The sequence below is a fragment of the Homarus americanus genome, unplaced genomic scaffold (genome assembly GCF_018991925.1).
Source record: "Homarus americanus isolate GMGI-L3 unplaced genomic scaffold, GMGI_Hamer_2.0 scaffold36734, whole genome shotgun sequence".
In the NCBI taxonomy this organism is placed as follows: domain Eukaryota; kingdom Metazoa; phylum Arthropoda; class Malacostraca; order Decapoda; family Nephropidae; genus Homarus; species Homarus americanus.
This window is the reverse complement of record NW_024733126.1, coordinates 8911243-8933638: the sequence shown is the minus strand read 5'-3', so window position 1 is coordinate 8933638 and position 22396 is coordinate 8911243. Positions and strand designations below refer to the sequence as shown.

General features: G+C 36.6%; 1 protein-coding gene across 1 annotated transcript in view; it reads left to right on the top strand.

Annotated features, from left to right (window-relative positions):
* Positions 1–22396, top strand: part of LOC121869327 (WD repeat-containing protein 76-like) — a 107927-nt gene that overhangs the window by 62425 nt on the left and 23106 nt on the right. Inside the window, exons 3-7 of the mRNA XM_042370618.1 lie at positions 11823–11950; positions 15764–15890; positions 17453–17592; positions 18858–19030; positions 20310–20417. Of these exons, the coding sequence (XP_042226552.1) occupies positions 11823–11950; positions 15764–15890; positions 17453–17592; positions 18858–19030; positions 20310–20417 (676 nt within the window). The remainder of the gene's footprint in view (positions 1–11822; positions 11951–15763; positions 15891–17452; positions 17593–18857; positions 19031–20309; positions 20418–22396) is intronic.

Here is a 22396-nt window from a genome sequence, read left to right as displayed (position 1 = left end):
TGCTGGATTCCTTGTAAGACCAGGAATATTTTGAATATAAATGTCATATATTTTGGACAAAAGATAACATACTTACTCAGATTAAACATTTTATCTAAAAATTGTATGTTTAATGCAAAAAATATGTTGTTTATATTCAAAATGATCACCAAATTATAAGAATTCCAGCAATGTAAATTATATTCTGGCTGGGTAATTTGTATGAATTTTATGAGCTAAAACAGGCAGTCAGGCAGGGTGGCGGGTGGGGGGGTGGTGCGAATCTAAAAATAGCTCTCGAGCCGGACACTCACCGCGTTGCTGTGGAAAAATCCGCGTTAAGTGAAAGTTCAGCTTTGGCAAGGCACCGCGTATATGCGAAAACGCGTTAAGTGAAAGCGCGTTAAGCGGGGTAATACTGTAGATAAAAAACACACCTTAGATTATAACAGAAGAAAGTGTTAATTGAAGATGAGACTCAGCAGTCGTCAGCGAGTCGGAGCTGTGATGTCAACATTCCAATAATGTTTCAAGTTCATAACATTGTGAAAGTTGATTTATCCGTATTGACACTTCTTTTAATTGTACTTATAAAAAAAATATAATATCATTCGACGTAGACATCTGTAATAAAATACTGGAAGAACTTTCATAAAATATAATGATGATTATTATTCGTCGTAAGGCAGTCACCGGTAGAGGGTAGGCACCCGATGTTGTTTCCAACAATATAGGGGTATGCGCACTGTTACCTTCCAATACCTCGTTTATCGGGATAACTAGTAATAGACCAGCACGAACACTATCAATAGGCATTGTGCTTCGTAATGACTAGGAATACGGCCCCTTATCTAGCGATATATCCCGACCCTACTGTACATTGAAATCCCCTAGGTAGAGGATCTCGGTGTTGGGGTGTGTGGATAGCAACGACTCATGGCAAGAAGTGAGATAGTCAAAGAGTTCCAAATAGTTGGTAGAGTTGGGAGAACAGTATAGGAAACAAAGAAAAATAGTCACAGTAGGTAGAGATATTTTGAGCCAGATGACATCATAAAGGGAAGATTCAAGATCCGTGAGTCGAGCTATAGGTGTACGTGTGTTACAGTAGGCGCATACACCTTCCTTAGAACGGAAGGAGGATATAAAGGTTGTAGTTGGAGACTTGAAAAGGTTTGGGTGAAGCTGCTTTGGTCAGTTGAAGTTCAGATAGTAGTAAGAGGGCGGGGGAAGAGGTTAATAGATGGTGCTCCACAGAAGGAAAACTGGATCCCAGGCCGCGAATGTTGGGAAAATGAAGTATGAAAAAAGCCGATCCTCCAGCAAGTTGAGGCCCCAGTAGTTTTATGATGATCAGGTCGGCCCTGGGGTTCACAACCTTCCCGACCAGTGGGACCCATCCGGGAAGGCCCCGCTTCAATATTAATATCAACTGACATCATAGGTGAATAAAATAAAATAAATAGAACAGATCAAGAGTGAGTACGGTTATATTTGTTGTGTTGTCATTAGTAAGAGAGACAATTGAGACCCTGCAATTGTGTGTAAATAAAGCAGGAAGGAAGATCATCAACCTGGGACTTGGTCACATATGGCAGTAGGGTCTACCATTAGACAATACAGAATGCTTTCAATATCTTCCCAGGTGGTAGTACAGTACCTCTCTGTTTGGTAGCTACCTACTACCTTGGGGTCAATTCCGTCTCGTCAATTTAAATCAAATTCCAACAAAATGGAAATTTATTAATTCCAATTTAATTCAAATCAATTATGAGTATGAAAAATAATTCATCAATTCCAGTTCAATTCATGTGCTTTTCAATTGCAATTCAGTTCAGTTCAGTTAGATGTTCGAAATAGTTATCATTCAGATTTTACCTCTCTGTCTTGAAGAATTTGCCAGCAAGGGAAAACAGTTGTTCTACAGGAGCTGATGTAGCAGGGATGACCAGGTGTTGTGATGGGAGCCTAGTGAGGACTGAGAACTCAGGCTACTTGGCCTTCCAGTATCCAAGAGGATACATTCAAGAATGAAACTGGTTTTATACATTAGACATGTTGAACAAACTTTGATGACATATCACCAACATGTTTGCCATCCAAAAAACACATTTGATTATTTTTATATACTGCAACAGTACTTCACATCAATACATTGCATCAGTTCCAATTCACATATTTACCCAATCAGTTCCAATTTAATTCATAATGGACCCCATCCCTGGTTACATATAACACTTTACAGTACATAACAATCATCGGTGAAAATGGCTGTTGACAACCAGACTGATATTGAACCCAAACAGTTATATCTCATTGTTGATGTAATAGTGTTTTAATAACCTTGTTATACACTTAAAGAACTTAGTTGTTGAAGTTCACTAATAACATTATAACAACAACTGATTTTCTTTAAAGTCCAAATAAGCAGTTTTATCTCCAACCCCCCTCCCCCCTCCCTCCCCCCCTCCCCCAAAGATTTGATTTTTGGGGCTTTGCATTTTCTGGACTGGGGTCTGCCCCAGTTACCCCCATGTATCGAGGTACTACTGTATACATTTTTCTGAGACGCCCTTAACTAGCAGTATTTACCGCTAAATCAAATTTCCGTTATTTTCGCTTGATTTAACGAACTAGTTCACTAAAGGAGCGTGATTCCATTAAATTGCACGCCAAATGCGCCGCTTGGCGCGTGCGGTTTGTTTACAACCGCTCAGTCTGTGTTCTGTCACCACCGCTTCCTCTCGGTCAACTAATTACTGTGCTGAAAGTCTCTCTGAAGTCTCAGAAAGGAAGTGGTGTGGGGGAGAGTGTGGCTATCAATTGGAAAAAAGTTTGGAAATACCCGTAATAGAAAATATTGAAAACAAACACTGACCCCCCTAGTTTAAGGTAGACCATGAATAATGGTTCTATGTACACATCGTGTGTCTGAGGTGTCTCCTTAGGTGTGAGCGTATTAACGGAGTTAATCTAGATTTAGTGAACTACAGTAGTTCACTAAATTGAGTGAAAATGACGGAAAAAATTCCTTCCGCTAAATCATGAGTTGTAATATCTCCGTCGGCTGGAACCCCTCACACCCGGAACTCTTCAATAGCTGGAATTGAAATTTACTCTTGAATTTATCTGGAAAATTCTCTGAATTCCGGGTTTGGGAACAAATTCTGAGGTTGATCAGGTGCATTTTCTGAAAATTCCAAGAAAAATTCTGGAAAATCTAATATTTTTATTTCTGGATCTGGGAATAAATTTTCAGGGCATTCCAAAAGATTGCATCATGCTCCAACCCATCCACCACATGCCAGACGCGTGGGTGGCCCGGCTGTTTGGATTGCTTAGTTCATATTCTGCTGCCTTTGTAGAAGGTTGTTCCCTTGCTAGCTGCTATTTTTTGTACAATTTATGTTGTGCAGTGCTGTTAACGGTTAACAGTGCCTCGGTTAACGAGTTACCTTCCATAAGATTCTTAACTTCGGTTAACGAGCAATCCCTCGATTAACGAGTTCTTTACGAGCCGAACTCAACATGTTTTTGCTTGCATTTGGCGGTCCACCAGCTGTAGTATTAGTCCGCCAATACAGTAATCTGTTTTAGGGCTTAAATTCCTTACTATTTTAGTAAATATCAAGAAGTTTATACTATTCAATAATTTTAAAAGTTTATATTAAATTTTTTAGTCATTTTAACAATTATTGAACATAATTGAATGTAAGGACACTAGTTTTATGCGCCCCATCCAGCCTGGCAACACACCAAACAGGCGCCAGTCTCTCTGTCTTTTCAGTGGAGGTAACATCTTGCTTGAGACTCTTCAACTAAATGCCTTTTTTCTGTGTTTGCAAGCAAATTATTGGTCATTTTGAAATTTATTTTACATATTGACAATATATAATGCAGTGCAGTGTTGATTTAAAGAAAATAATCTTGAATTACACCAAGAGAACTAAAATTTTATGGGTGAAATGGTGCCATGGGGTGACTTCTCTTCCACCCCAATGCCTTCTCTTTTCCCTTCTCCTCCACCCCCATTCTAATTCCCATCATCATCATCATCATCATCATCATCATCATCATCATCATCCAGGAGCCTTCTACATACAAACCTCAAAGTAGGTGTACTTTTCTACCTTTTTTGTTGAATTCAGGCAATTTTCGGTGAGCTGTAACCAATTACCCAAAAACCCATTGAAACAATGGCTTCTGTCGACTCCTTAGTTAAGGACATTCAGGTTACGGGCAAGTCGAAGGGAATGATTGAAACCCGTCTTTTGACGCATTCAATATTTATTGATGTGGTCAAAACATGCAGAGGAGAAGGCGTTCATAATATTACAAGGTGATCCATCTGATACATAATTAGTTAGTCTCACACAATTTTATCTTAATTACAATTTATTAAACATACTGACTTAAGACAAAGTTCATAACTCTATTAATCTCAGCTTCGCTTCACTCTGCATTGTCTTATTATTCCAGGTTAGGCAGAAACGAGTAGGCGTAATTATTCAACAATATTTTAGTACCGAGGGGTAGGTCATCACTTAGGCTGTACTTACAAGTGCGGGTCAATGCAGATCAGTATGGTGTTCCAAGAGAAAACAGTATTGCGTAAATCATCCCAGCACAAATTCTCGGACAGAAGGCTGGTCTTCACAGCATCACTAGAGAGGGCGATCTGTCTCATGGAGGGGCGGGCAGCCACCGCCACCAGTCTAAGACAGTCCACTCAGCAGAACCAGGACTTGTCTGTAAACACTTCTACATCTGGCGAGGTCACAGGTCGAAAGATTTAATGGCATCACACGCCAGCACTGTAGCTGAAGCCAGCGGCGATAACAGTTTCGGTTAACAAGTTTTTCGGTTAACGAGCAACCTGCTGGAACGGATTGTGCTCGTTAACCGAGGGACCGCTGTACTGTACCAGAACAAAGTTAACCAAGAATTCAGTGTTAAAACAACAGTGTTAAGATTGTAAAAAGTTATTACAGTTACGTATACTATACTGTATCTACAGTAAGTGGGAAACACTGGAGCTCCTTACCTTTCATCTTTATTCAAGACATCTTCAGGTCATAAGATCCACTAATCCCCCACCCCAACAATGGGTGACCTGATTCAAGTCAGAAACATGACCCACTAATCTCTCACCTAACCTCCATTACAAATGTTAAGACATGATTACAGTTAAGCATTACAGTACTGTACAGTCTGCTGTTGACTACAGTATACTGTACAGTATAGTAGTGCAGTAGTATAAATTATTTTGTTTACAGTATGAACATATTATATGTGTACAGTGGTGTTTGTGTAAATAAATACAGCTCCTGCGAGTTGCATTGTTTAGACTCGTGGAAATTTTTCTGTGAAGCGCGGAAAATAACCCAAGTCGATTAACGTCAGTATGGCAGACACCCAACTCTTCAGAGGTAGCTAAGCAGCAACCATTTCTGAACTTTTAAAATGCCATACCTGCAACATTTATTTTTAAATCTACAAATACCTGATACAAATGAAGATTTACATATACAGTAACTTTCTTTTCATATTTGCGTCTGTTAATATCGCTGGCAGCATTGTAGCCAGGTTAGACTTGTCACTATAACCACCAGACTACTGGTGTTATGGTTGTTTTTCATCTCGTATTTTCAGGTAGATATACCTAACTTTCTTCATTTATTTGTTCTCAGTTACATACTCACACCATCTTACATATATTTTGAGAAAAAGCAAAAGAAATAATTGTCCTAAGGGCAAACACATAAAGGGAATACATATACATTTCTTTGCACACAAGTTAGCTGTCTCACTGGGTGACCTGACATTCCATCAGAAGGTCAGTAACGTGACACCACTAATCCCCCACCCTACCCCCACCTGACAATGCGTCAGGTCAGGTACACAAGACCCACTAATCCCCTACAGCTCCATGGGAGTGGAAAATATCAGTTTGCTGTAACACAGTTTCAGTCATGCCCATATTCTTTTGATTTTGATTTTTTAAATATATTTATTTAACCAAGCATTTCGATAAACTATTCTGGATTGTTATAGTAAAGAAATGGAGTTTCTAACTTAATTAGAAATGCATTTACGGACTCTGGTGGTTTAGACGCAAGGAAAACTTCCCCAGCACCCAGAAACATTCTGGGGAAGTGGGCTAGTGTCTGTGTGTGCAAGAGGTCTAGTTTAGACACTCAGAAACTTTTCCCAGTACAGCCACTCCTCGACTTACGACGGGGTTAGGGACCCAAATCCAGGTCGTAAGTTGAATTGGTCGTAAGTCGAAAATGCGAAGATAATACACAGAAAATCTAAAATAGGTGTCTCTTTTTCTTCTCAGCACCACAAAACTCTCACTTTTAAGCTTGCCAGCCATTTTAAAGTGAATTACAAAAGAAAATTTTGTCAGTACACAGCGCAATCACTAACGTCGGGACTCGAAAATACGTAATTTGAAAAAAATTTGGTACGACGGGCGGTCGTAAGTCGAGTAGGTCGTGAGTTGAGGAGTAGCTGTAACCGGAAAATATTCTGGGGATAAAGATTTTTCCGGGTTTGAGAAAGTCGTCTGGTTAGCCGGAAATCTCTCATCCCCGGAAGTGCTCTACACCAATTGTTCCGGCTAACGGGGATTGAATTGAATTGAATTGAAACAGTTTTTTTAGCCAGAAAAACACAGATACAGAGTGGATAATAATAACAATATTAACATGGCTGAGCCAGTTAAAAACCTGACCTCTCCTGTAGGGTTAGGGACCCAAATCCAGGCCGTTAAGTCGGAAATGCTTAAATAATACGTAGAAAATCTAAAATGGGTGTCTCTTTTTCTTCTCAGCACCACAAAACTCTCACTTTTAAGCTTGCCAGCCATTTTAAAGTGAATTACAAAAGAAAATTTTGTCAGTACACAGCGCACTCACTAACGTCGGGACTCGAAAATACGTAATTTGAAAAAAATTTGGTACGACGGGCGGTCGTAAGTCGAGTAGGTCGTGAGTTGAGGAGTAGCTGTAACCGGAAAATATTCTGGGGATAAAGATTTTTCCGGGTTTGAGAAAGTCGTCTGGTTAGCCGGAAATCTCTCATCCCCGGAAGTGCTCTACACCAATTGTTCCGGCTAACGGGGATTGAATTGAATTGAATTGAAACAGTTTTTTTAGCCAGAAAAACACAGATACAGAGTGGATAATAATAACAATATTAACATGGCTGAGCCAGTTAAAAACCTGACCTCTCCTGTAGGGTTAGGGACCCAAATCCAGGCCGTTAAGTCGGAAATGCTTAAATAATACGTAGAAAATCTAAAATGGGTGTCTCTTTTTCTTCTCAGCACCACAAAACTCTCACCTTTAAGCTTGCCAGCCATTTTAAAGTGAATTACAAACGAAAATTTTGTCAGTACACAGCGCAATCACTGATGTTGGGACTCGAAAATAAGAAATTTAACAAAATTTTGGTACAACTGAGGCAGGTTGTAAGTGCAGGTGGTCATAAGTCTGGGAGGAGCTGTATTATGTAACATTTTGTAAAATCTGGAATAGTACAATAGCTTGGTGGTAATAAGAACATCTCATAATGTTACCACGGTTATAACTTCAATATTTATTTATTTATTTATTTATTATTTTTTTATTATTTATACAGTAGAAGTCCAAAAATCCGGACTGCTTGGGGATTGGGTCTGTCCAGATTTTCGGATTTTCCGGATTCTCAGGCACTTTTAAAATTCAAATTTAAGGAGGAATAAAGAAGAGATGAACAGGCACATTTTGATAGTTTATTCATTAGCAAATATAGCATGCTTTATTGATCAAAACGAGCAGTTTTAATGAAAAAGCTGTGAATTCTAGAATTTTATTCTTTGCCTTTTTTATATCATAAATTGTAGACTTTTCAATGTCGTATGTTTCCATTAGAACAGTATTGCTCACACCACGTTCTAGTTTCTTAATTATTTCAAGTTTGTCAATCAATTTCAACGTGTTCTTCTTTCTCTTCACACAACGAAGTTTATCTACTTTAGGAGCCATTATTATGGGCTTGTACAGTACTCTGTAAATGGAAAGAGTAGGACTCAAAATATTGTTATATTACAATGGTATTCTATTCATACTGTGCTTGATACAATGCATTCATGGAAATGTAATATTTTTGCTGAAATGACGTACGTATTACAGTGGAAAGTGGGATAAAATCGTGACGAAAACAATGACTTTCGCTTTCTTTCGTTCAAAAGATGTTACCGTAATCACTTTTCGAATGGTTTTCAGTTAAAAAACTGTTGTATTACAATATATTCTATCCTAATTGACTAGAATAAATACTACGATACCATATTTCTGAATATTTTCATTAAAATCCATCAAAATCATTCTCATTGTCACTGTCTGCAGCACCAAACAGCTTCTCCCAGTCCTCTCCTCGAACAGGGCTAGAGGGTACGTGTTTTTCGAATCGTTTTCAGTTAAAAAACTGTTACATCACACGTATATTTTACCTAAACTGCGCCTGAATGAATATATTCTCGGAAATAAATAGTAGTTTTGCTGAAACGTGATGTATTTTAATGTAAAATAGGATAAAATACATGACAAAAACAAAAGATTTTACCTAACCTTCCGATGTTCAAGAGAAGTTACTCGTTTTTTTATTAGTTTTCGGTTGAAATACGGTTATATTCCAATGATATTCTATTCATACTGTGCTTGATATAATACATTCACGGAAATGTAATATTTTTGCTGAAATTACGTACGTATTACAGTGGAAAGTGGGATACATTCATGACGAAAACAATGACTTTCGCTTTCTTTCGTTCAAAAGATGTTACCGTAATCGCTTTTCGAATGGTTTAGTTAAAAAACTGTTGTTTTACAATAATATTCCCTCCTAATTGACTTGAATAAATACTTGAATGGAAATATACAGTATTTTTGTTGAAACTACCCGCGTTTCAGTGTAAAGTGTCATAATAATAAATGGTAAACAATTTGCCTTCGGCACTCGTGTTTCATGCACGGCGAGCCTCGGTTTATAGGACGTAGAGCGTTTTTACTGAAGGTTTTGTTGTTCCATTACCCTCAAGAACGTGGGTTGAACTATAAACGAGGAATATCATAAATTAACGATTTACTGGTCAAAAAATCAGGGTCGACCTATAAACGAGGGGGGGTTATAGACGAGTATATACGGTATGTTGTCACAGTTTGATTGCTCGTTTTAAAGTGGCGACCACGTGGTCGCTTGTTGTCACTGTGCAGCTGTGGCGCTCACGCATGCGCACATTCACACAAAAGCCCGCTAAAAAAAAAAAAGTTTTCGAAAAGTCCGGATTCTCGGGTAGTCCGGATTTCTGGCATCCTTATTTTTGGACTTTTACTGTAGTATATGCATAAATTACAGTGGAATTGAAAAACATAAGTATAAAGGGGGAGCAGTACAACATGGGTTGTACAGTATTAAGGTTGAACAAGAGGACAGAGCTGTCTGGATTATGTCTAGTTGGCAAATATACTTATTACAGTCGACCCTCGTTAATTCGGACCCCTTTAATCCTGATTTCGGATAATTCGGACAAAATCTGAACCTTTTTTTTTTTTTTTTTTTTTAAGATTTGTAGGAATATTACCTACGCGGACCTTAAGCTGAAATGCTGGTCCACCCACTGCTGGGATAAAACATCTCCACCACTAGTGTGGGGGGGGGATGCAACTTTTCGCTTCAGACATGAAAAATATTTACCATTTACTGCCAGTAAACAATGGAAACGTAAAATATGTACCAATTAGTAATGAAAAGTTGTGCAGTTCCTTCAGCAAATGAAGCTCACCAAATTACAATGGGCTAAATTACCTTACAATGTGTTTTCAGTAGTCTATGTTGAAGTTCTTAGCACAGTCTAACTTATCATATCATATACGGTATCACACTTCTCATTGATCTACAAAAAATATCGGTAATAAAAACCTTTTCGATATTTCACACTTAATATAATACCCGGTAATCTACTTCAACCTCCTGTTGTTTACAACGAAGCATGACGCACCACCAGCTGTTGAGTATCAGCTAGACGGTACACTTGTTTTTCGAATCGTTTTCAGTTAAAAAACTGTTACATCATATGTATATTTTACCTTAACTGTGCCTAAATGAATATATTCTCGGAAATAAATAGTAGTTTTGCTGAAACGTAATGTATTTTAATGTAAAATAGGATAAAATACATGACGAAAACAAAAGATTTTACCTAACCTTCCGATGTTCAAGAGAAGTTACTCGTTTTTTAATAGTTTTGGTTAATATTCTCTTATATTACAATGGTATTCTATTCATACTGTGCTTGATATAATGCATTCACGGAAATGTAATATTTTTGCTGAAATTACGTACGTATTACAGTGGAAAGTGGGATAAAATCGTGACGAAAACAATTACTTTCGCGTTCTTTCGTTCAAAAGATGTTACCGTAATTGCTTTTCGATTGGTTTTCAGTTCAAAAACTGTTGTATTACAATAATATTCTATCCTAATTGACTTGAATAAATACTACGATACCATATTTCTGAATATTTTCATTAAAATCCATCCAAATCATTTCCCTTGTCATCGTCTGCAGCACCAAACAGCTTCTCCCAGTCCTCTCCTTGAACAGGGCTAGAGGGTACGCGTTTTTCGAATCGTTTTCAGTTAAAAAACTGTTACATCACACGTATATTTTACCTAAACTGCGCCTGAATGAATATATTCCGGGAAATAAATAGTAGTTTTGCTGAAATGTGATGTATTTTAATGTAAAATAGGATAAAATACATGACGAAAACAAAAGATTTTACCTAACCTTCCAATGTTCAAGAGAAGTTACTCCTTTTTTTAATAGTTTTCGGTTAAAATTCTGTTATATTACAATGATATTCTATTCATACTGTGCTTGATATAATACATTCACGGAAATGTAATATTTTTGCTGAAATTACGTACGTATTACAGTGGAAAGTTGGATAAAATCTTGACGAAAACAATGACTTTGAAATATAATGCAATATTAACCCCTAAATCGGTTAATTCGGACAATCGGCTAAAACAGACACCCTGCAATATTAACCCCTAAATCGGTTAATTCGGACAATCGGCTAAAACGGACACCCTTCCACCCCTATTACTCCGAATTAACGAGGGTCGACTGTACAATGGTAATTTCTTATCTATTTACATGATAATTTCCGATAAAACGGTTTTGATGGTACAATAAAAGCAGGTACTGTAAATATAGTAGGTAATACAAGGAATATTAATACTTAGACAATAGATATTTTTTAAGAGATGATTTAAAGGAAGGGAGCGTAGTCTGTGAGGGAATTACTACACCACGTCAAGCCCCTCATAACACCACCTGTGAGGGAACTAGTACTCCACGTGATGCCCCTCATAACGCCATCTGTGAGGGAGTTACTACTCTACGTGTCTGCTGTTCAACACCTCAGCTCACATGATCTACGTGTGTAAACATTAATCTGTATGTTCACTGTATGTTCCTTCACCTTTCTCTAATGAAGGCTTTTGTTAAACCACCAATGTATGTAATAAGTCATTTATGTCCAATGTATTTTTCAGCCTTCGGGCTGCAAACTTTTTCAATAAACCGTTTATTATTATTATTATTATTATTATTATTATTATTATTATTATTATTATTATTATTATTATTAAGTTGTTCCACACTTTCACACCGTGATATTTTATGGAGGTCTGGGACTGAGAGGAGCATATGTGGGGTGGTCTTAGTAGCTCTGAGTGCCTAAAGTGTTAAGTTCAAATAGTGAATTTGATTGTTTGTTTTGCAGTGTTGAAATACGCCGAAGTCTGAGGCAACGGAACCTAACACCAGATGGACTGCATCTGCCGCTGCCTTCAGAGATGGAAGTGGCAAGAGTTGCTTCAGCTACTGAGTGGTGGTCCAGACCCTCACCTGGTGAGTATCCCCCCCACTCTACTGTACTCTACTGTACTGTACAGTGAAACCCTTATCTAATGAACTCTGCAGATCCTCAGATCCTCAATCTAGCGGACTTCTCTCCCCATATAGACTGGTGGTGGGGGGTTAAGGGAATCTGGAATAGTGCTCCTGTTGTTGGTATGTATGATTGATGTTGTTGGTATGTATGATTGATGTTGTTGGTATGTATGATTGATGTTGTTGGTATGTAAGATTGATGTTGGTATGTATGATTTATGATGTTGGTATGTATGATTGATGTTGGTATGTATGATTTATGATGTTGGTATGTATGATTGATGTTGTTGGCATGTATGATTGATGTTGTTGGTATGTAAGATTGATGTTGGTATGTATGATTTATGATGTTGGTATGTATGATTGATGTTGGTATGTATGATTTATGATGTTGGTATGTATGATTGATGTTGTTGGCATGTATGATTGATGTTGGTATGTATGATGGATGTTGGTATGTATGATTTATGATGTTGGTATGTATGATTGATGTTGTTGGTATGTATGATTGATGTTGGTATGTATGATTGATGTTGTTGGTATGTATGATTGATGTTGTTGGTATGTATGATTGATGTTGTTGGTATGTATGATTGATGTTGTTGGTATGTATGATTTATGATGTTGGTATGTATGATTGATGTTGTTGGTATGTATGATTGATGTTGTTGGTATGTATGATTGATGTTGTTGGTATGTATGATTGATGTTGTTGGTATGTATGATTGATGTTGTTGGTATGTATGATTTATGATGTTGGTATGTATGATTGATGTTGTTGGTATGTATGATTGATGTTGTTGGTATGTATGATTGATGTTGTTGGTATGTATGATTGATGTTGTTGGTATGTATGATTTATGATGTTGGTATGTATGATTGATGTTGTTGGTTGTATGGATTGATGTTGTTGGTATGTATGATTTATGATGTTGGTATGTATGATTGATGTTGTTGGTATGTATGATTTATGATGTTGGTATGTATTATTGATGTTGTTGGTATGTATGATTGATGTTGTTGGTATGTATGATTGATGTTGTTGGTATGTATGATTTATGATGTTGGTATGTATGATTGATGTTGTTGGTATATGATTTACGTTGTTGGTATGTATGATTTATGATGTTGGTATGTATGATTGATGTTGTTGGTATGTATGATTGATGTTGTTGGTATGTATGATTGATGTTGGTATGTATGATTGATGTTGTAGTATGTATGATTGATGTTGTTGGTATGTATGATTGATGTTGTTGGTATGTAAGATTGATGTTGGTATGTATGATTTATGATGTTGGTATGTATGATTGATGTTGGCATGTATGATTTATGATGTTGGTATGTATGATTGATGTTGTTGGCATGTATGATTGATGTTGGTATGTATGATGGATGTTGGTATGTATGATTTATGATGTTGGTATGTATGATTGATGTTGTTGGTATGTATGATTTATGATGTTGGTATGTATTATTGATGTTGTTGGTATGTTTGATTGATGTTGTTGGTATGTATGATTGATGTTGTTGGTATGTATGATTTATGATGTTGGTATGTATGATTGATGTTGTTGGTATGTATGATTGATGTTGTTGGTATGTATGATTTATGATGTTTATGTGATGTTGGTATGTATGATTGATGTTGTTGGTATGTATGATTGATGTTGGTATGTATGATTTATGATGTTGGTATGTATGATTGGTATGTATGATTGATGTTGTTGGTATGTATGATTTATGATGTTGGTATGTATGATTGATGTTTGTTGGTAAGTGTATGATTGATGTTGGTATGTATGATTGATGTTGGTATGTATGATTGATGTTGTTGGTATGTAAGATTGATGTTGTTGGTATGTATGATTGATGTTGTTGGTATGTATGATTGATGATTGATGTTGTTGGTATGTATGATTGATGTTGTTGGTATGTATGATTGATGTTGGTATGTATGATTGATGTTGTTGGTATGTATGATTGATGATGTTGGTATGTATGATTGATGTTGTTGGTATGTATGATTGATGTTGTTGGTATGTATGATTGATGTTGTTGGTATGTATGATTGATGTTGTTGGTATGTATGATTGATGTTGTTGGTATGTATGATTGATGTTGTTGGTATGTGTGATTGATGTTGTTGGTATGTATGATTGATGTTGTTGGTATGTATGATTGATGTTGTTGGTATGTATGATTGATGTTGTTGGTATGTATGATTGATGTTGTTGGTATGTATGATTGATGTTGTTGGTATGTATGATTGATGTTGTTGGTATGTATGATTGATGTATGTTGGTATGTATGATTGATGTTGGTTGGATTATGTATGATTGATGTTGTTGGTATGTATGATTGATGTTGTTGGTATGTATGATTGATGTTGTTGGTATGTATGATTGATGTTGTTGGTATGTATGATTGATGTTGTTGGTATGTATGATTGATGTTGTTGGTATGTATGATTGATGTTGTTGGTATGTATGATTGCATAAAAGTTTTTAGGGAACTAAGTGATTCACATGAAGATTAGGTTTAGACACACTAGCTTATTTCACCTGATAATTAAACACCTTTTCCTATTTCACCTGATAATTAAACACCTTTTCCTATTTCACCTGATAATTAAACACCTTTTCCTATTTCACCTGATAATTAAACACCTTTTCCTTTTTCATCTGATAATTAAACACCTTTCCTATTTCACCTGATAATTAAACACCTTTTCCTTTTTCATCTGATAATTAAACACCTTTCCTATTTCCCCTAATAATTAAACACCTTTTCCTATTTCACCTGATAATTAAACACCTTTCCTATTTCACCTGATAATTAAACACCTTTTCCTATTTCACCTGATAATTAAACACCTTTCCTATTTCACCTGATAATTAAACACCTTTTCCTATTTCACCTGATAATTAAACACCTTTCCTATTTCACCTGATAATTAAACACCTTTTCCTATTTCACCTGATAATTAAACACCTTTCCTATTTCACCTGATAATTAAACACCTTTTCCTATTTCACCTGATAATTAAACACCTTTTCCTATTTCACCTAATAATTAAACACCCTTTCCTATTTCACCTGATAATTAAACACCTTTTCCTATTTCACCTGATAATTAAACACCTTTCCCTATTTCACCTGATAATTAAACACCTTTTCCTATTTCACCTAATAATTAAATACCCTTTTCTATTTCACCTGATAATTAAACACCTTTTCCTATTTCACTTAATGATTAAATACCCTTTTCTATTTCACCTGATAATTAAACACCTTTTCCTATTTCACCTGATAATTAAACACCTTTTCCTATTTCACCTGATAATTAAACACCTTTTCCTATTTCACCTGATAATTAAACACCTTTTCCTATTTCACCTAATAATTAAACACCTTTTCCTATTTCACCTGATAATTAAACACCTTTTCCTATTTCACCTGATAATTAAGCACCTTTTCCTATTTCACCTGATAATTAAACACCTTTTCCTATTTCACCTGATAATTAAACGCCTTTTCCTATTTCACCTGATAATTAAACGCCTTTTCCTATTTCACCTGATAATTAAACGCCTTTCATGCTACCTGGTGGGGGTTAGGTTAGGTCAAATAGCATGTCCAAAGAGTTTAGAGAACTGATTCATGTGTGTTATATTACAAGTATTGAAAGGAGAATCAGCGCTGTGAAATAAGGAACTACTGTACTGGTGACAACTATAATGCATCATGTTTGAGATGTAATTTTTTGCAGGTCCAGCGCCTCTGACAGACTATTACAGCTCCCAAAACAAAGAGAATTTTGAACTATTTAAGAAAGACTTTGAGACATTGTCATCCCCTGCAGGAGGAAAGGGTGTTTGGTCTGGCAGCATGACAAGGTATGTACTGTACACTATTCCATAATCATGATTGGATAATTATTACTATGTATAATTATTGTGGTATTTCTCAGAATGATTTGATTATGTCAGCAACTGGAAAGGGTGAAGCCTTAACCCCTCCCTGTATAGTCATGATTCAGTTCAGTAGAGTATGACAGATTGTTTCAGCATTATAAATGTACAGTACATGTCAGTGCTTGTTGCTGCACTGTACAGTATTAACTGCAAACTGCTATCACTTAACTTCCAGTGTCAGTTTATCTCCTAACATATTTTTTACCTCTACATATTAACAATAACCAAGATGTTATATTGGACTTGGAATACTGTATACAGTACAGTATCTCGTTAAAATAGAAGCAGTGGATTTTGTTTTTTTGCTCAACAATGTACAGTTGGGTCGGGATATATCACCAAATAAGGTCCAAGGATGTTCGCTATATACTAAATCGTGATATATAATTACATGTAATTAATGGGGAAAAGAGGGTTAGGTTCTGGAGGCCAATAAAAGTGACTAAACTTGACATAAAATGGTACAGTCTAAAGTTAACAGAATATAAACTGCATTGCTGGAATCCTGGCAAGACCGCTAATAATTCAAACATAAACATCATATATTTTGCACAAGAGATAACAATTTTAAACCTTTGTAATAAAATTACTAATTAGAACTAAAATTTGTATGTCTATTGCGAATTATAGCATGTTTATATTCAAACTAATCACTATGTAATAAGAATTCCAGCAATGTTAATTATATTCTCCCAGGTCAGTTCAGTGACAGATAAATAAATAAGCACTAGACCTTGTCATCAACTGTCAAACATATCACCTCACCTCCCTCCCTCCTTCCCATCTTCCCAGCTGGGGTTTGGTGGTTATAAGCTTACAGTTTTTATCTTATATAATATCACAGACTAAAGTTATGTGAATATAATTTGCATTGCTGGAATCCTTGCAAGACAACGAATAATTTTAATATAAATGTCATATATTTTTCACAAGATATAAAAATTAATCACCTGTACGTATCACATTACAGTAGTGAGTTATGAGTTTTAGTGTATATGTAAGTATATATTTTATATAGTGATTTATGGGTGATTTAGGAGTGTTTCTGACTTTACACGAGGCCCCAGGAACGTAACCCTGCGTAAGTTGTGAGTCTACTGTATATTGGAAAATGTCGATAATTTTGGTAACCGCAATATAAAAAAATTCTTTATATAAAGTCGCTATATATCCCGACCCTACTGTACCACATAGCACTTGAATGAATTACAGGTTTCCCTCATTTAATGGTAGGGATGAGTTCCTGAAAAACCTGAAGTTAGTCAAATTTCTCTAAACGGTGGATCATGAGGAGTAATATCCGTGGAGATGGCATGTTGCCCTGTTACACGTAATGAAACTATGTAATTTGTGGAATAACCATTACAATACCCCAATGTGGCTTAGTTATAAAGAAACATACAATATATTATAAAACTATAATTTGGGATGACACTTTTGTTATATGGTTACAGTATACATATAATTTTGTTCTTTCATTTCAGTGTGTTACAGACGATGAAAAAAATGGAAATCAATGAGGCTCGTGTGGCTAAGGTCATGCCCAGCCGGACTTTTTCTGTGCAAATCCACCCAACTGTGGACAAAACTTTGCTGCTGGTTGGTGGTAAATGGGGTGAATTAGGTAGGCTCCGTGGACTGTGTTATAAGTTTGGTTGTTGTATTATTGTGGAAGTGTTAAGTCTCCCAACATCAAAACCATTTTGTGAATTGAAAGCTTTACTGAATTTATGTTTTACTAATGTCATATTTTAAGTCCTGGTTATGAACATTTAAATCTTGCTTCCTTGAGTGTCCAGCCCATCTACTGTACAGAGCCAGAGAAAACATGCCTTCTCTAGATAAGTCATATCTATTATTTTCTTATTTTTAAATCACTTATGATAAATGTAACTGTATATATGAGTCAGTAGTGTCATGTAATCCGACCGCCCGCCCGCCTCATACCACCACCATCATTGATTCCAAATTGATAGTGTATTAAAATAGTTGGTGTTCGTTTGTGACTGGGAATTTGATCACTACATGTCACCTGTACACTCCTCCCCCTCTAAATCTTACACTTTATGTACTGTAGCTTCTCTTATGTAACAACTTATGCTATGCAGTTTTCCTTCATTTTCTTCATGTTCTCTCTTCTTACAGTGTGTGTGTGTGTGTAATAATAATAATAATTAACGGTTTATTGAAAGAGTCGGCAGCCTTAAGGCTGAAAATATACATTAGACAAAAATGATTTATTACATACAAAGACATGGGGTGGGTGGGTCATTGACCAAAAGCTTTCATTACTGAAAGAAGAAGGAACAATGATTGAACATACAAATTATTATAGTTTACATTTGATGGCCCGGGCGTGGGCTGGTCATTTAGACACCAGGTGGTGTGGTGTTCACGTGGTGTACTAACTTGTCCTCGGGTGTTGATATGAGGGGTCTCACGTGGTCATGGAGACACCGGGTGGTGTGATGTTCACGTGGTGTGGTAACTCATTCTCCGGTGTTGATATGAAGGACCTCAAGTTGTCATGGGGACACTGGGTGGTGTCACAGTACCTCACTGCTCGGTGATGTTGTGTTATCCCGTAGTCAGGTGCATAGCCGGCCGGCCCTCTGTTGTTCCCAGGGTGGACTGATTAGCACCTCCTGGTCAGAAGATGGTGGTCAGTTCCCAGGGGTGCTTATCTCACTGGTGGGTCACGGTTCTCACTGGTACTGTCTAGTGCTGAATTCACTGGCTTAAACACTGTTGATCACTATTCAACACTGATCCCACTTCTTTCCGAAACTAAATTGTCTTTTTTTTGTGTGTGTGTGTGTGTGTGTGTGTGTTATTTATATATTATGAAGTGTACCCTACAAGACCCAAGTGACTCCTGAATCCTTACAGGAATCTGGGATGTTGAACGTAAGGACGAGACTTGTGGCGCATACTACTTGAGTCCTCACTCCCGCCCCATTAACTGCCTCACTGTTGACCCTTGGAACCACAGGCATCTGTACACAACAAGTTATGACGGCTCACTCAGAAGAACAGACTTAGAAGCTGGTGTTGTCCAGGAGGTACAGTATGTCACTCATTAAGATCTTGTGGCAGTTGTGGTGTTGAGGAATCACCATTGAGAAAGTTACATGTGTTGGGCATCATGTTAACATATTCTGCCCATTTTGATATTGATGTGTTGTGTTATGAGTTCCCTTAGCCTAACAGAGCATTTAAATAGTTGAGTTTTAATAAGGTGAGCAGCAGTATGAACAGTTCAATCTATTGAAGAATCTCTAACATTGGTGTAGTAGGTTGCCAGCCCTTTATAGGACACTTAATATTAACTCCAGTGGGAGATGTTTTAGCAGGCCCAACATCGACGCTGCGTATGTGCCAAGAAATGTGAATTTAAATTTTTGATTAATTAATCAATTTTAGTCTAAAAATATTTTTCCTACAATTATTTATGACAAAATTTTACATAATTTTTTTTTTTTTTTTACCTTGAATTATGTGGTAATGATTTATGTTTTTTATGAGGATGAATTTCATAATCTGGGTATTCATAACTTGGGGGACCAGTGTTCCTCGAAATTGAGGAAATATGGTTTAGGGCGCCAGTTTAGACAAAGACAATGATGCCTAGCTTGGCATAGCTCAATTCACTTTACACACAGTTTATAGGTTAAAATCAACACTTTACATACATTCACTCGAATCCTGGCACTGTCCGTGGCTACCTGTCAAATGAGATATATTAACCTCATACAGACATAAATACGATAACTTCAGCCTTTATTTTAATTTGGTGACATTTGATCTAAGCTGTTGCATTGCCAGGGAAGTAATTACCACAACCAATCAATCAATTTAACACAGTTTATGTGTCAACCTCAACACTGTACATATACCTAATACACTTGTGAGGTTCTCAGATCATTATACTTGTAAATATATCTCTCTGTCACAGAAGATAGTTATGTTTATTAATATCTGATGAACATAAACAAAATAGCCTTCAGACAGTGTTCTACTATTACAGTATTACACAATTAGGTACCAATTAGGCCTTCCCAACAGTCATACAAATAGGCACCTTCAATTTTCCCTTAATCCTGGTTATATGATGTACAGACATAAGGCTACATGCACGATTACCCCTTTGAGGCACTGACCATTTTGTGTGGCACAACACATCAGTAAACTTTGATACTAACTACCTTGAGTGATAATATTTTGTTTGTTATGCAACTGTGATATAAAGCATAAGACTAGTGGTGCAGTGAATGGGTGAAAATAAAGTATTTTGTACGGGATGTATATTATGGTAACTGATATTTTACTTTGTTTCCACAGGTGTACAAGTATGTTGAGGAATCGTTGTACAATATGTATATAAATTACCATGCACACGTGGACATGAACAACATACTCGTTGGAGCAAGTCACGGTGAAGTCATCCATGTAAGTAGAGTACAATGCAGTATTGTAAACTACTAAATCCAAACAACTTTTTCAATTAGACAAATAGAGGGAGTGTTCACTTGACCCACCATGGTATAGTAAGTACAGATAAAACTCTGGCAACCAAGTACAGGTTGGACCCCGCTAATCCGATACCACATAGTCCGGCAGCTTCGATGGTGCGGGACGTCTGTCATAGCAGCTGTTGCCACTATTTTATCTTTAAATACTTATAATTTACCCCTAAATATGCCTCCTAAGAGACCAACAAGCATTGGAAGTGGTTTTAATGTGGCAAAACATAAGCATGTGGCATCAACTATTTTATTAAAAGTGTCTTTACTGAAGAAATTAGACAGTAATTATACATTTATTGCATTATTTTGCCGGGTTTTTTTACCTCAGCTTCGATGGTTCAGAATTTTTGCTCATCCAGAGCCGGTCTGGTCCCAAGCTTACCCGATTAGTGAGGTCCAACCTGTAGATATCTTCACAAAATTCAGGGAAACTTGGTTGTCATAGATAGATTTAATATGTACAGTGGGGTCTCATTTTAATTGGGTCTCGTGTGCGTGGTTATCGCTTACACGATTGGTTCAAATGTGACCATAGTTATAGCATACGCAGAAAGCCACGAGTAGTGCGGGTAGCGGTATAACATTAATTTAGTGATCTTTTGCTTATTTAGGTTAATTCGACAAAAAAGGGGCTCTGGGTCAGTCGAATTACCGAGTTGACGAGTAATAAGACAATTAGTTTACTGAAGGAATATCAGTACAGAGGCAAAAGCACGGGACAGACGCGTGCTCTGTATGGACAGACTGGTAAGACTGCCGGGTGAGCCGCAGACCTACCCATGTTGATATGGTTTACTACCGTGACGGTAGTTTGGGTGACTGGGTAGTTTGCCAGGTGTTGAACAATATAACAAAACAAAGTAATGGTAACTGAACCTACATAGGCTTTATACATATACAGTACACCTAGCTAACTGAACACTCAGAGAGTTGGTGAGTGCTGGCAACATTGTTAGGGAGAGCAAGAACGATCAGCTGATACCACGCTGTACTGTAAACAAGAGACTGCAATGGCTCATATGGGATTGAGTGCTAGATTTTCTTGGTAAAATTATTTACTCGTATTTGTCAATAATGTTTTAATCACCCGGCACTAAATGAACCTAAATACAGTCATGCGCCGGTTAACATAATTTAAGTACAGGGAAACTAGTTTCCCTGTACTTAAATTATGTTAAATAATTGTTAAAATGACTAAAAATTTTAATACAAGTTGTACCTCTCTAGTCCGGCATTCTGTGGTCCGGAAACTCCCGTGGTCCGGAACGATTTTAGTTTGTCCAATAGGTAGATAGGCAGTTTTTTTTTTTTTATCTGAATTATTATTATTATTACAGGAGTATTAAATTTTTGCCCCTCAGGCCCCAATGTGGGTCAGTGACCTATGCCCGGGTGGGCTAATCCCCTTAAAAAAAAAAACAACAAAGCCACGGTAAATTAAGGTTTGTTTACATCCGACAGTTCGGCTGCTCTCTCTCTCTCTCTCTCTGCTTGTCTATACAGAGTACAACATTTAACCCTTCAATATATATGAGCAGTAAATAAGTGTTGCTTTCATATTCTTATGTAGAGTAATGACGATATGTTTTCACATGTACGCACTTACATACGCACAGTCTCACTTTTTTTTACCATTAATGGTTAGCTAATTATATTGTTCCATTTATTAACATTAAATAACATTACAGGTACTTCAAACAACCATATTCATTTTTTTTACATTAATTTTACTACAGTTACAATCAGGGTCTTATTTTCTTCAATTTTATATGTAGAACCAATCAGTCACTGGTTTTGTAAGCTTTAACATAAACAATGCCGGCAGCCGTCTCGTCTCCTCATTATTAATAAATTGTATTGTTAATTTTGCACACACAAACATTAATTCAATAAAAACATATT